At 33.6% G+C, this 12,250-nt stretch overlaps 1 protein-coding gene across 1 annotated transcript; it reads left to right on the top strand.

Moving 5' to 3' along the window:
- The first annotated feature begins 6,594 nt into the window (after positions 1 to 6,594).
- On the top strand, positions 6,595 to 9,376 carry LOC131053778 (wall-associated receptor kinase 5). The gene is made up of 3 exons (XM_057988428.1): positions 6,595 to 7,495; positions 7,635 to 7,820; positions 7,942 to 9,376. Exons 1-3 carry the CDS (start codon positions 6,595 to 6,597, stop codon positions 9,147 to 9,149), a joined length of 2,295 nt encoding a protein of 764 aa, XP_057844411.1. The 3' UTR covers positions 9,150 to 9,376.
- The last annotated feature ends 2,874 nt before the right edge of the window (positions 9,377 to 12,250 follow it).

Raw genomic sequence — 12,250 nt, 5'->3', positions numbered from 1 at the left:
TAATCTCCTAACTATTACAAATTGAGGGCATATATCTCAAATAATTGAACCTAAAGTTGAAACCTATTAAAATTATAAACACCAGCCATAACAAGGGAACCCTTAACTATGAACTCTAAACTATAAAAATTGAATGGTGAAATCTAAACCCTAGTGTGAATTATAAAATCGATTAGTGCTCCTAGAGGAATTCTCTCAACCAAATGTAAGTTTGGTCCTACCTATTTATTTTAAAATGAGGAGAAGATGACAATGCTAGCAATATGATATTTCTTAGTTACATACTAGACCAATTAATTTTGAATAATAAATAATGATAAAAAAAAGAAAAAAGAAATCATAACATTGAATCTCGAACCTCAAATGTGAATTCTAAACTGTAAATGGTAAGTACTAGTTCATTACCCTTGAACCATGAACAATGAACCTTAGCATTGAACCTTATAAATGGATATAAATAATTATAAACACTGGAAGAAGAGCACTAATCAGAGACTAATAAATATCAATGCTACTCATTGAATATTAGACCAAAAACTTGAAACTTGAATGCGATCTGCTAAACCTTAAATTTGAACTCTAAATCTTAAACTCCTAATCCTAGGCCTAACACTTAACCATTGAACCATGAATCTTAGCTTTTAAACTTAATGCAAGTAATTGAATATAAATTAAATGATGTTAATTGCACTAGTATTAGTACTAAATTTGAATAAATCAAACCCTACATATAACCAGACTAGTGAGCAGACGTAGGTGGGTACCTAGTCATAGACTCCTTTTTCGACTACGCCACATTCACATGGGTGGCTGGCCCATTTACTATTTAAAACTCCACTAGGTTCCTGCTTGTCGGCTGCAATACTTATAAAATAGCCATCTAGCCATCTAACATATATTATACACAATTATTTTTAACAAAACAATTTTCATTTTCCACGATTTCTCTACCCTCCAAATAAATTATTGAAACTAAATCTGCGTGTCGACGTAACCATTTCACGTCAATAGGATGCAAGTGCTATTTTAAAAAAGAAGAAAGAAAAGATCAACCCATTCGTATTGCAATGTTGTTTATTAAAATCATCTTGAAGACTAGTGAGCAGACGTAGGTGGGTACCTAGTCATAGACTCCTTTTTCGACTACGCCACATTCACATGGGTGGCTGGCCCATTTACTATTTAAAACTCCACTAGGTTCCTGCTTGTCGGCTGCAATACTTATAAAATAGCCATCTAGCCATCTAACATATATTATACACAATTATTTTTAACAAAACAATTTTCATTTTCCACGATTTCTCTACCCTCCAAATAAATTATTGAAACTAAATCTAAGTGTCGACGTAACCATTTCACGTCAATAGGATGCAAGTGCTATTTTAAAAAAGAAGAAAGAAAAGATCAACCCATTCGTATTGCAATGTTGTTTATTAAAATCATCTTGAAGACTAGTGAGCAGACGTAGGTGGGTACCTAGTCATAGACTCCTTTTTCGACTACGCCACATTCACATGGGTGGCTGGCCCATTTACTATTTAAAACTCCACTAGGTTCCTGCTTGTCGGCTGCAATACTTATAAAATAGCCATCTAGCCATCTAACATATATTAAATCTTTCTATCGATTGATATTTTGAACATTTTTATTTGTTTTTGTATGCGGGAAAAGTGTGTTTATAAAACTTAATATGTGAAAATATGATAAATGATCTAAAATGGAGGAATGAGAGCTCTATTTATAGCAAAAACAGGGCAATGGATGGCCAGGACTGAAAGATTCAATCAAGGGTTGAGTTTGAAAGTTGGGGATCCATGTGCACAAATTGCACCAATGAAATGGTGACAAGTGTCAACATAGGGTTGGATTGAGAAAAGGGGTTGGAGGCATTAAAGGCCTGAGAAGACCTCATGGTTATCTAGAGGGTAAGGGTCAAGTCTAAGTTAGGATTACCCAATGGATTAAGAGTTAATCCAAGGATAAACCTTTGTGCAAATGATTAAGAGATAATCATGGTCAAAGCATTAACGTCCTGATGAGACCCTTGGGTTGGATGAAGGTTGAGTTAAAACAAATGTTTTAACCATGTAAGAGGGTTTGAGTTAACCATTAATGGTTATTGAAGACTTTGGGGGATTTAGTGGTTGAAGGTTGGAAGCCTTTAATGGCTATCAAAGACTTTGAGGAATTAAGTGGTTGAAGGTTGAAAGTTTTTAATGGTTATCAAAGACTTTGAGGTTTGAGAAGTGACTTCCCTTTGCTTAGGGATGTGACAAAGTTTAGAGGAGGGGTTAGGTTAATTAGAAGCGATTAGAAGATTCTAGAAGGGATTAGAAAGGGGTTTAGGATTTTGCAAGTGGATGGAGGGATAATAGGATTTATTTGAAATAAAGTAATTTAATTCAATTTGGTTATAATTAAATAAATTAGATTTATTTAATTTAGGATAACTATTTAATTAAATTTGAATTTAATTAAAAGTGGATAGGGGGGGTTTAATTGAATAAAATGATTTATTCATTAAATGGGTATAGTGAATTTAATTGAGTAATTTACCTAATTAAATAGAGGAATGCGAGTAATTTAATTAAATTGGATTTAATTAAATAGAGAAATGAACATAAAATATTCATTTAGGAATATGGTCATTTTTATACATCTACAATTTTCAATAAAAAAAAATACATTGTGAATATCACTCGAATGGTCCAACTTCCTTTGGTCTTTATTTTTTCTTTGACCTTTTCTATAAGGTTAGTATTTAAATTATTGAATGGAGGAGCTTAGTCACCATCTTCTATATTAATATGAGGATCAACCACTTCACTAATATTCTGTTAAAGTTTGTCTCCATTTCTAATTATATCAACACTAATTTGGACATCTCTTTTAATATTTACATCTAATCGAAGAATACAATATTATAATAATATAAAGCTTAAAAAATAATAATATTAATAACAAATTTCAACTTTTTTTTATGAATACGTGTTTTAGTTTCTATTAATTTATAATAATGTATACATATTTAAAAAAAATATATATAGAGGGACACAAGGTTAGCTATCATAGTCACATGGGCATCACCCGAAATGTTAAAGCAAAGTCACATAGGTAGAGTGTAGAAAGAAAAATGACAACTAAACAAAGTAACAATCATATGGGTAGAGCCCAGAGACCAAATAAGTATAAAAAAAAAGAAACTTAAGCAACAAGTATATTAGCGAGGTCTAGAGTGACATCAAGCAAGGACCACCCTTCATCGACAATAGCTTCTCAGGTTCTCCCTTGTCTTTATCATCACAAACAAGTGATATAGCTAAAGCCAACTTGGGAAATCCCTTAGAAGAATCAGGCCAACCACCACTACCATTAGAAGACAGCCACCCACTACCATAACCAAAAACTATCCCGACACCACTAGAATCGCAATAAGTAATAAAGTAATGTTTCATAAATATTAATCTCCTAACTATTACAAATTGAGGGCATATATCTCAAATAATTGAACCTAAAATTGAAACCTATTAAAATTATAAACACCAGCCATAACAAGGGAACCCTTAACTATGAACTCTAAACTATAAAAATTGAATGGTGAAATCTAAACCCTAGTGTGAATTATAAAATCTATTAGTGCTCCTAGAGGAATTCTCTCAACCAAATGTAAGTTTGGTCCTACCTATTTATTTTAAAATGAGGAGAACATGACAATGCTAGCAATATGATATTTCTTAGTTACATACTAGACCAATAAATTTTGAATAATAAATAATGATAAAAGAAAAAGAAAAAAGAAATCATAACATTGAATCTTGAACCTCAAATGTGAATTCTAAACCCTAAATGGTAAGTACTAGTTCTTTACCCTTGAACCATGAACAATGAACCTTAGCACCGAACCTTATGCATGGATATAAATAATTATAAACACTGGAAGAAGAGCACTAATCAGAGACTAATAAATATCAATGCTACTCATTGAATATTAGACCAAAAACTTGAAACTTGAATGCGATATGCTAAACCTTAAATTTGAACTCTAAATCTTAAACTCCTAATCCTAGGCCTAACATTTAACCATTGAACCATGACTCTTAGCTTTTAAACTTAATGCAAGTAATTGAATATAAATTAAATGATGTTAATAGCACTAGTATTAGTACTAAATTTGAATAAATCAAACCCTACATATAACCATTGATATTGAATATTTAGCCTTGAATGCAAATGAGAGACTAAATTATAATATCTAAATTTTAAATGTTGAGTGCTAAACATAGACCGCTAAATATCAAAATGTAAACAATTAACTTGGAATATTGAACTTCAAATTTGGACCTTAAACCATAAATGTTAAAACCTAGGGCTTAACCCTTGAAGCCTAAATGATGAAACATAGCATTGAACACTATACATAGACAATTGAGTCTAGATACTAGATAATGAAAATTGAGTAAAGACCACTAAGCATAGAGGTCACTAAATCTGAATATTGACCATTGAATATTAAACCCTTAAATCAAATATATAAACATTAAATATGAAACCTAAGCCGTTAACCACGAACTTTATACCTAAAACATAAAATATTCACCTTAAAATCTAAATTCTACACTCTAACTATTGACTTTTATATTTTGACTAGTAAGCCATAAACTAAATTTCAACCTAAATGATGAGAAATAAAATTATAACCCTTAATGTTAGAAAGTGAATGAAACTTGAATAGGAGTCTTAAAAACAAAATCTTAAACACTAAATGTGACAACCTAATGCAAATCAATAAATCATAAATTTAAAAATTCGATGTTATAACCCTTAAGATTAAAACATGAACCTAAGACCTAAAATTTTGAAACTAAAATATACACCCCAAATTCTAATTTCTAGGCCCTTACCCTTTAACCATAAACTATCAACCTTAACATCAAACACTACTCAAACATTTGAATTATATTGTTAATTTTGAATCAGAAAGTATAACTTATGAATGCAAAATGCTAAATGAAACACAAATCTCTAAATCTCAATGTTGAAGAGTGAATTTTGAAAGATGAACATCAAAGGTGAATCCTAAACTCTAAAAATTGAATCTTGATCTTTACACATTAAATTTTAACCCTTAGACCTTAACACTAAATCTTATACACAAACAAATTGATCTATGCAATAAACAAAAATAATTGAATATATTAAAAAATAAATTTTAATGTAAGAAGTGAATATGCAATCCTAAAAACTAAACCCTTGATTTCTAAACCCTAAAATGTTAACCTTGAATTCCAAACTCTAAATTTTAAACCTTATGACTAACCTTTGAAACCTAAACAATAGACCTTACAAAATCCAAAATCTTTACTCTTAAAACCTTTTAAACCTTAATTATTTATCAATTTAAGTTATCACTCCCTCCTAATTATACTACTAGAAACTACACCTTGTTGTGCAATGGGTATGCTGAAGATGAGTGAAAGGTCAATTCAGAAACATTTTGGTCTATTTTTGCATATATTTGTGTAGTAAAGGAGGTTCCATGGCTAATATGGTCCTATTGTGTTTGTAATAGGGAGAGAGGGACAAAGTGGGAGAGAGAAGGGGATAGAAAGAGGGATAAATAAAGGGGGGAAGAGTGAGGGAGATAGAGAGGAGTAAGGAGATAGAGCTAGGGGATAGAGATAGAGAGGAAGATAGAGATAGAGTTGGAGAAGGATATGGATATGGAGAGGAGAGAGAGAGAGAGAGATAAATAGAGAGGAGATAGAGGGATACATAGGTTTGGAAGCAATAAATATATTGAGATGGAGAGGGAGAGAGATGATGATGGGGAGAGGAAGAGAGATAAATATACAGAGAGAGATAGAGAGAGGTAGAGGTAGAGATAAAGATAGATATAGAGAGATAGAAAGGAACAGATCAAGAGGATGAGAGGATGAGATTAAGATGATATAGAAGAAGAGGGAGAGATAAATACGAGGAATACAGTGAGAGGGAGATATAGAGATATATGTAAAGAGAAAGTGAGATGGAGATATTTGGCAAGGGAAATAGTGTATATATATATGGGTAGAGAGAGACAAAGAGGGAGAGAGGGAGAGAGGGTGCGTTTTAATGGTATCAATTTTTATATAATTTTAAAATTATTTTAAGATAATTTCTTTAATATAATATTCTGGTAGCATTTGGTATGTATTTTAGGTTAAATTTAGTTTCTTAATCTTTATCTTTTTCCATTTATTATTGTTTATACATATTACTCTTGTTCTATCTATATTTGTTTTCATATATTGCCATCATTTATTAGATACTCTGTACTTGAGGCACATAGTTTAAATTTTTATGTAACGCAAATGTTGAGGCACTTGTGTTTTTTATAATTGGAGCATGAATTTGAGCACAGTAAGTTAGATTTTAATAATGAGATTCATTTTCCATTTTACATATCTGACGTTTGAATAAATCATCTCGAAGACTAGTCAGCATTAGGAGGTAGGTATTTTGCGAGTACTACCTAATTCCACGCGGCTTTCCATACGTTAACATCTTTTTCCTGTCATTTGGATGATTGAGTATCTGGTTTTGGTCAAACAGAAAATGTTGATGCAAACGCAAATCCACTGTGGAGTTGTGCTTCGCTTTGTAATTTGTGTCTGTCTGCTGAGCTTTACTGCTGCAAAATGTCAACCTGAAAGCTGCGGTTCAGTGAGTGTGAGTTACCCTTTCTGGATCAACAATTCTGGTTGTGGATACCCTGGTTTTAATATCGCATGTGAGGTGGATAAAGTTACTGGGATGCTGGCTCCGTTCTTGTATGTCAATGTTGGTAATCATACCAATGGGAAGCTTAAAGGTAATTTTAAAGATGGGTTTCTTTATCCTTATAAGATCATGGAGATCGGTTATACGGGTTACCTTGTCATAGACTCCTTTCGTAACTATGCCTGGACGTGTGGAAACAGCTTTGGGACAACCTACTTCAATCTACCTTCAGATGGGCCTTTCACTATTTCAAACTCCAATAAGTTCGTGGTTGTCGGCTGCAAGACATCCGGTAGCTACATAGTTGAGGGTTGGGGAGAGGTGAAATGTACAGCAATATGTGATCCTCAAACTGATCGACCATACTGCCGCTACGGATGCTGCGAAGTTAACCTTCCAAATAATTTTCCTTCGATAAATTTCACTGGCGGAGGCGTGTTTACTTGGAACAAAACTGATAAGAGGTGTGGTTTCTCCACCATATTCGACCCCTCCACCTTCAAGATCCTCGACAATACAACAAGTCTGTTTTGGGGAAAAGGCACCAAGGCTTCTTATGGTCTCCTCCTTAACTGGGGTATCGGCCTTCAGAATTGTTACATGGCTAAAGGAACTTCCAATTATTCTTGCTCCATTAACGCAGAATGCAGTGATTCTCCTACCGTAAAAGGGCACGTATGCAAATGCCTTTCTGGATACGAAGGAAATGGTTATATGAACGGCACAGATTGTAAAGGTATAACCTCCGTGTCTTTCATAATTATAACTGTAACTAGTATCATGTGTTCTTTCTCAAATCTCACGGTTTGTAATTAGTATCATGTGTTCTTTCTCAAATCTCACGGTTTCTAATCATAGTGATGATGACTGTTCAGACATAGACGAGTGCAGCGATAAAAAGTTGAATATGTGCGTTGGAGCAGAGGGAGGAGGAATATGCCTGAATTCGATAGGTTCATACAAGTGTTCTTGTGCAAAGGGCTATCAAGGAGATGGCTTTCAAAATGGAACAAGATGCATGCGCACAAGTTCAAATCGCGCTGTTTTTCCTGCAATCATAGGTAAAATATTAAATGCACTACGTTTGTTTCTGTTGTTTAAATTGTTTGCCTTAAAAGATATTCGAAAATAGGTGTAAGATAACTCTTTTTTTTTCAATGTCTGGTCTGGTAAAATACACAGGATCCGTCTCTTCGTTTGTGGTTGTCTGTTTAGCAGCCTCTCTTGTGGTTTGCTGGCTAAAGAAACGTCACTTTAAACTTTTGGAGGCCAAGTATTTCCAGCAGTTGCAGCAACACATAGCTTCTAGAGTGGGTAGAGAAAGCTTGAGAATGTTTTCTGCAAAAGAATTGGCAAGAGCTTCTAATAATTATTCCAAGGAAATGGTGTTGGGAACTGGGGGCTTCGGAACCGTGTTCAGAGGCATTCTATTAGATGGTACCCTTGTGGCCATCAAAAAGTCCAAGCAAGCTTTGAATCTGGAGGATGATCATGAGTTTCTTAATGAAATTGCAATTCTCTCCCAAATAAACCACAGAAACATTGTGAAATTGTTAGGGTGTTGCATCCAAACTAAATTTCCGTTGCTGGTATCTGAATTCGTTCCGAATGGAACATTGTTTGAACGTTTACACTCCAAAAAAGGGTCTTTGCCATGGGCTTCACGTCTGCAGATTGCAATCGAGACAGCGGAGGCTCTGGCATATCTACACTCTGGAGCATCTCAACCCATTTTCCATCGGGATGTAAAATCGTCTAATATTCTTTTGAATGAGAGACTCTCGCCCAAAGTTGCAGACTTTGGGATTTCTCGTCTCATCTCCGCTTCCAACGACACACATCTCACCACTAATATAATGGGCACAAGGGGTTACTTGGATCCTGAGTACTTCCAAACGTATCAACTCACCGACAAAAGCGACGTATACAGTTTTGGTGTAGTCATGGTTGAGCTTCTAACATCTCTGAAACCCATCTCCATAGAAAGGGCCAGCGACGAGTGGAGTTTATCTACTCTTTTTCTCTCCAGACTTAATGATAACCGCCTCACAGAAATCTTGGATAGCAAAATATTGGAGGAGGAAAACCTGCAGCAGATGGAAGATATGGGAAGGTTAGCAAGAGAATGCCTTCATTTGGAAAGGAGGAAAAGACCGTCGATGAAAGAGGTCGTGGAGGAACTTTTATGGGTAAGAGGTGGGACAAGAAAGACAAAATTCAATGACAGTCTAAAGTATGACGATGCAATATTGTTGCAGACCAGAATTTCAAGACAAGCATCACAAACTCCATATGAATTCAGGGGTTACAGTTTTCCATCTGCAATTGGGAGCACGTCGGAGGAACCATTCACTGCACTGATTGAGATGCCTGCCTGTGATGGCAGGTGATGTTTCGCATGCAATATGCATGACCAGCAATATATTTGTAGTTCTATATTTAGAGTTTCTCCATATTAAATGTAAGGAACAAAGAAGTTCAGTTAATGGTTATTTTAAAAGTAATCCAGTTAATAATTATTTTTAGAAGATACGATCTGTATAAAGAGATGTTCTCATGCTGTTTTGAAACAATGAGTGTCTCAAGTCAGCAGATCTGTGAGAAAGACCTTGTTTGAGGCACCATGCAATTGAGTTGAATGAATAAAAGATTCTTGTTTGTGTTAGAAACAATCTCTTACAATATTCTCTTGCTGTAGATGTTCTTGTTTTCTTTTGTCTATGATTATAAAGTCTTCAATTGGTATAGGAGCTTGGTAGATCGTGTTTCCTAGGTTAAATGGTCGCAGAAGAAAGATCTGAGCAGGTTGAGAAAGATCATCAGATTGTGAGCTGGATAAGATCGTGTGTACGAGAAAAAGGTAAAGATTGAAAACATTTAGAAGAGCTTTGCTTAAAGGCAATTGTACTTAGTTATGATTATACTTAGTTGCATCTATGGAGAAATCTGTCAAGGAAAGACTGTAAGTCAAAGTTGGAAGAAGTAATTGCTGTCGTGAACAAAGCTGCAACTATTCAATGTGTTGCCCTTGTCAAGGAAGGAGTACAATTTGATTGAAAGAAGCCGAAAGAATCACTGTCATACAAAATCCATTGTTGCCTGCAACTGGAAAAAATGTTCACTGCATGTAGAAGGTGCCACCAAGTTGACGAATCACAGAAGATTGTTGGGATAGAAAGAACAGAAGTCTCATTTGATTAATTAAAGAAGCCACTGTTCTCAAGGAAATAGTCATGGAGGAGCTTGCAACCTAGCTGCTATCTAAAGGTAAAGATCCATATGCAGTAAAAGGTGAAATTAATTTGTTTTAATGGGGAAAATTGACCAAAAAAAAGATTAAAAAAATAGAATGCAACTCTAATCTGTGAGAATGATATTTTGAAAGAAGAATTGATGTAAAAAAAAAAGTGTAATTTAGAAATGATAGAAAGGATAAGATAAGTAGGAAAAGATGTTTATGAGAAGTTTCTTGAAAATGACATTTTTCAAAAATAATTGGAAAAAGTTAAAAGGAAACAGAAAATTTAAAGTTGTCTGATGAAGTCCAAAGGAAGAATATTGATTTGGAAAAGTGGTTAAACTTGTTGGAAAAAGAGAATGAGAGTCCAAGCTTGAAGTTTTTCTGTATGTGATGTTTCATGTGATTAAAGTAATTTGTTCCCATTTAATATGGATGATGCAGCTAAAACTGTTTATGTAAAGAGTATAAGATTGAAGGTAAAGTTGTATTTCAATCTACAAATTCTATAGTTTGTACAAATTCTATAGTCTATTATGCTAATGGTAAAAGTTGTTTTGGAAAGAATCTTAGTTTGAAGATCATGAAGAAAAGGGGTATAATGGACAAGGTTTGTTAAAGCATGGTCAAGCAATTATAGAGCTCATTCAGCCAGTTATGACACCCAAGAAAGATAGAAGTAATGGTTCACATAAATCAGCTCAAATAATGCAATCCTCACATTGTCATAGGGAAGGACATAATTTAACAAAGAACCATTGGGATCTTTTTCCTTCTTCAATTTGTGGGTGATGCAATTCTGACATTGTCATAAGGAAGGACCTAATTTAACAAAGAAGCATTGGGATCTTTGTCCTCCCTCAATTTGTGGGTTGAAGAATTACTTTGAAAAGGTAACAAACATGTTCAAAATATAAATGTTTGTATATAAAAATAGATAATAGTCAAGAAAGTTTGAAAGAGTTTGAGTCAAGTAGTTGATAACAAATGATGTAATTTAGTGTGCTATGAGTCTTTTCTATCTCATGAAGGAGAGAAATAAGTACATGCATACACTTCTACAAGGACTTTACCAAATGAGTCTATAAGACTAGAGTAATGTAATGTTGCACAATGGTTTGCAAAGGATCAATTAACAAAACTGTTGTACAATGAGTTGTACAAGGGTCAATTACAAAACTTGTGATTATCTTGTGATTTTTCTTAGCATCAAGGATGAATATGTTGGCATTCAATGCTTCATATGCATAATGCATGACCACCAATATATTTAATGCTCTATATATAGATTTTTTGCATAGGATCTATTTAGAAAACTGTTCCACAATGAGTTGTGCAAAAGATCAATTTACAAAACTTGTGATCATCTTGTAAGTCTGGTTAGCATCAAGAATGAATATGTTGGCATTCAATGCTTCACATGCATAATTCATGACTAACAATATATTTAATGCTCTATATAGAGTTTTTGCATATTAAATGAAAGGAACAAAGAACAAAGAAGTCTTGTTAATGACTATTTTTAGGAGATCCAATCTCTATAAATAGTTAATGTGTGTGAATAAAATAGTTAGTAAAGAAGACCTTGTTTGATGCACCATGTAATTCATTCAAATAAATAAAAGTTTCTTGTGTGTGCTAGAAACAATTTCTTGTAATTCTCTTGTTGTAAATGTTTCCATTTATTTGTCTATGATTGTAAAATCTTCATCCTGAAGAGGTTGACTTCAAAGGCGAAAGGCGATCATTTCCAGTCTATGTTGGAATATGTAATTTCTTTCAAAATAGTAAATATCTTATTTTTAGAAGTAGTTTATTAGTTTAAATGTAATATATTAAATCTTTAAGCCTTTTTTCAAGGTCTTTAATAAGGTATCATGCAATTCTTTTATAATAAAGATGGTTATATGGTCCTATGATTAAGTGATCGAATAGAAGTTAGTGAAAGTTTAAGCATTCACGTTTTGTATATTTTTATTTTTTATGTTCAAACTGAATAGAATTGAATCTTTCTAAAGCATTCTAATTTAACTTTGTGATATGATGAATATGTGCATGTTAGGTTTGTATTTTTTAATGTTCTTTCATTTAGATGTAACATCCAACAAGTTGTATCAAAGCTAGAAAAAGGAGCCCCAAGAATTTGAACTGTGGATTAAGGTAGAGGGTGTTGGAAATAAGCAACACCCATATCAATAATGGAGCAACCAAATAGGTGCCAATAGTTCAATCGGTAGAGAACTTCATTAGTGA

The sequence above is a fragment of the Cryptomeria japonica genome, chromosome 5 (genome assembly GCF_030272615.1).
Source record: "Cryptomeria japonica chromosome 5, Sugi_1.0, whole genome shotgun sequence".
In the NCBI taxonomy this organism is placed as follows: Eukaryota; Viridiplantae; Streptophyta; class Pinopsida; order Cupressales; family Cupressaceae; genus Cryptomeria; species Cryptomeria japonica.
The sequence above is the reverse complement of the archived record's forward strand: the minus strand, read 5'-3'. Positions and strand labels throughout refer to the sequence as shown.